Source organism: Poecilia formosa, unplaced genomic scaffold (assembly GCF_000485575.1).
Source record: "Poecilia formosa unplaced genomic scaffold, Poecilia_formosa-5.1.2 Scaffold574, whole genome shotgun sequence".
NCBI classification, from domain to species: Eukaryota; Metazoa; Chordata; class Actinopteri; order Cyprinodontiformes; family Poeciliidae; genus Poecilia; species Poecilia formosa.
The window spans coordinates 76,264-79,426 of NW_006800513.1; the positions used below are offsets into that span (position 1 = coordinate 76,264).

At 39.3% G+C, this 3,163-nt stretch overlaps 1 protein-coding gene across 1 annotated transcript; it reads left to right on the top strand.

The window, feature by feature from the left end:
- The first annotated feature begins 673 nt into the window (after positions 1 to 673).
- Positions 674 to 2,929, top strand: LOC103129757 (olfactory receptor 1571-like). Its single transcript, XM_007540946.2, has one exon. The coding sequence runs from the start codon at positions 1,357 to 1,359 to the stop codon at positions 2,347 to 2,349; it is 993 nt and encodes a 330-aa protein (XP_007541008.1). The 5' UTR covers positions 674 to 1,356; the 3' UTR covers positions 2,350 to 2,929.
- Positions 2,930 to 3,163: the final 234 nt, after the last annotated feature.

Consider the following 3,163-nt stretch of genomic DNA (forward strand, 5'->3'; position numbering starts at 1 on the left):
TAACAAATAAAGTCTAAAAGAAATCCAACTTTTGGATGTGACTTTCTTTTGCTACAGAGTATCTCAAAAGAAAGGGATAAATTAATAAATGAAAGCACAGCTGACTATTCTAAAACGTAAATCCAATGCATGGTCACACACTTCACACTGAAACACAAAAGGATCGAAATGAGAAAAAATGAGCGAACATATGTCAATGTACACTAAAAAAATCTTTTTAGAGGGATGATGGTGGTAGGAGTTCATCCCTCGATCAGTGGGTTACTGACCGCTCTGTCCGCCTCCATCTTTGTGTCCTTGACATGTTAAGGGGATTAAAGACACTTTACCTCCCTTCCTGCAGGTTACAGTCAGAGGGCCTGGTGAATGGCAGCCTTGCCTCTGTCAGTGTGACCCAGGGCAACTATGGCTACTATCCAGTAGCTTGTCACCATCAGTGTATGAACGGGTAAATGACTGAATGTAATGTGAAGTGCTTTGGGATCCTCTGGCTTGTACAAGACCTATTAAAAGTGTTGTACAAGCCATTTACTTACATTTTTGTCAGTTATTTAATTGATCATTCCTATAAAAGCTAAATTAAAAACTGAGGCAGAGCTTCTGATAAAGGTCCTGTGTGTGCGTGCGTGCGTGTGTGTGTGTAAATAAAAATTGTCCTTCCAGCGTGTCCTTGGTGTTCCTCTGGGTCTCCTCCTGCTGGAACGTGCCTGGAACACCTCGCCATGGAAGCATCCTTTCACTGGAACTAAGAGGCCAAGCTCAGCTCCTGACAAACAAGCCCACACCATGATCCCACCTCCACCAAATTTTACACTTGGCACAGGCAGTCAGACAAGTATTTTTTATTAATACCATTGGTTAAAAAAATTGTTTCGTATTTATTTTTTGTTCAAGACTGAATCATTCAGGAGTGGCAAAACAAGCAAATGCAGTACAACTAAAGAGTGCAAAGACTATATATCGACTCCTTTACGTATAAGATTAAAAGCTGGAATTCAACCACACTTAAACTCGCTTTGCTTGAAGAAAAAAATCTAACAATTGTGTTTATTTGTTTTCAGTGGCTTCATGACTGATAGTTATTTTCAATGACATTTACATCACAACTTCTTACTACATGACGAAAGAAAAAACGTAGTGAGACGCAAGGGGTGTGTCCGCACTGATCAGATAAATAGTATAGAATGGAAGGTTCAATCATTAGATCTGGCACTGTTTGCATGTAAAGGAGGCATATTGATGGAAAGAAATTTAGGACATCTTTGTAGCTATCTTTGTTCTAATAATGAAGTGTATTTATGATTATCTCACTGTGTTGTGTGTGTGACAGTCCCATATTTTTAGTGTTTGCTTGCCATGTTCTTTACTAATCAAACTCTGTTAAATACCACTGTAAGTCTGCAGCGTGAGGGGCTTCTGGGGATACTGACAACTTCCATCATGACAACATTGCAGTGCGCCGTGTTTCTCTTCATCAACATGACCATGCTATACACTTTGAGAAGCAAACAGGTGTTTCGGGAGACGTCTCGCTACATTCTGCTGTTTAACCTTCTCTTTGCAGACACTGTGCAGCTGGCACAAAGTCAGTCAATGTTTCTGCTGTCTTCTTTTAGACTGACATTGTTGTATCCGGTCTGTGCTGCTCTAACGGCATTCAGCAGTTTAACACTCTCTGCCTCAATCGTTACACTGGTGATCATGTGTTTAGAAAGGTACATAGCTGTATGCTATCCTTTGAGACACAGTGCCATCATCACCATCAGAAACACAGGAGTGGTAATCTGTGTTATCTGGTGTGTCAGTTCATTACACGTCGTTTCACAATTAAGTTTAATGTTAAAGTTTTCATTCCAAGACCTGCAGCACAAAGAGATGATGGATTTTTGTGGAAAAGAGAGCGTGTTTCTCGATCCGGTGTCTGCTCTATATGACAGAGCTTTCACTTATTTTCTGTTTGTGCTCGGCGGTGTAACTGTCACTTTCTCCTACACTGGCATCATTGTGGCAGCTCACTCTGCCTCCACTGACAAAGCATCAGCCAGCAAGGCTCGAAGAACCCTGCTGCTGCATCTGCTGCAAATGGGCCTGACAATGTCCTCGACAATATACAACTCACTGATTATAGCCATCTCAAAGAATCTAGGGAGAGTTGAAGCTGTGCGTATCCAGGTCTTTCTGTATATCTGTATAATTGTTCTTCCCAAATGCCTGAGTTCCCTCATCTATGGCCTCAGAGACCAGACTATCAGACCCATCCTCATGTTGAATCTTAGCTGTCAGTGGAGAGGCTCAGTTTTAAAACCTGCTGTGCAAACCAAGAAAAACATCAAAGTTCTAGTTACTTAATGTCTGTGAATGTTATAATTTAGCGTGTTCAACATCAATTTTCAAAGCAAAAAGATTTACACAAACATGTTTTTGTAATATTTGAAGTATATTCTAATAGTCAACTGTATTATTCACTGCTTTACGTGTTTCCCTGTAAGTCTGCACTATAGCTATAAGGTATGTAAAACTGGAAGGAGTAAAATTTTGCTGTCTTTAATATGTGCATTTTTAGCCTTGTCGGACTGTTTAAGGCTTAAACATTTATAAAGTCATTTCATTCTATACTTTATGGTGTGAGATTTATTAATCTATAGTTCAATTTAACTCATCACTGCATTGAAAGCTTACATATAGTCTGTTTTTGGTTTAATTTAGAAAACACCTTTTTAAACAAAGCATTTTTTTACATTGAATGTGTCGTATAATTGTTGAAAGAAGCGAGATTTCAATTCAATTCAATTCAATTCAATAATACCTCAGATCCAATGTTGGGAATGTTGTTAAATGTTGTAACTCGTATCATCCAAGTTTCTTGGAGTTGTACATGCATGGCTGTGGGCAAGAAGGATCTCATGTAACGTCTGTATTAAAACAGTTATGAAGAAGCCTCTGACTGAAGATACTGTTTTATAACATGAGGATAATGCTCAGGATTGTCAGTGTGTTCGTCATTTATAAGTTAAACAGGATCCAGGCAACATGTATGTTATCGGTGAGAGAAACCTATGTATTATCAATTCAGAGTGAAAATGAAAGGTTAGATTACAGTCCCCCGAGGTGCTCATATGCTGCTGACCACCTGACAGGTGAAGGTTGTGAGCAGCACATACAT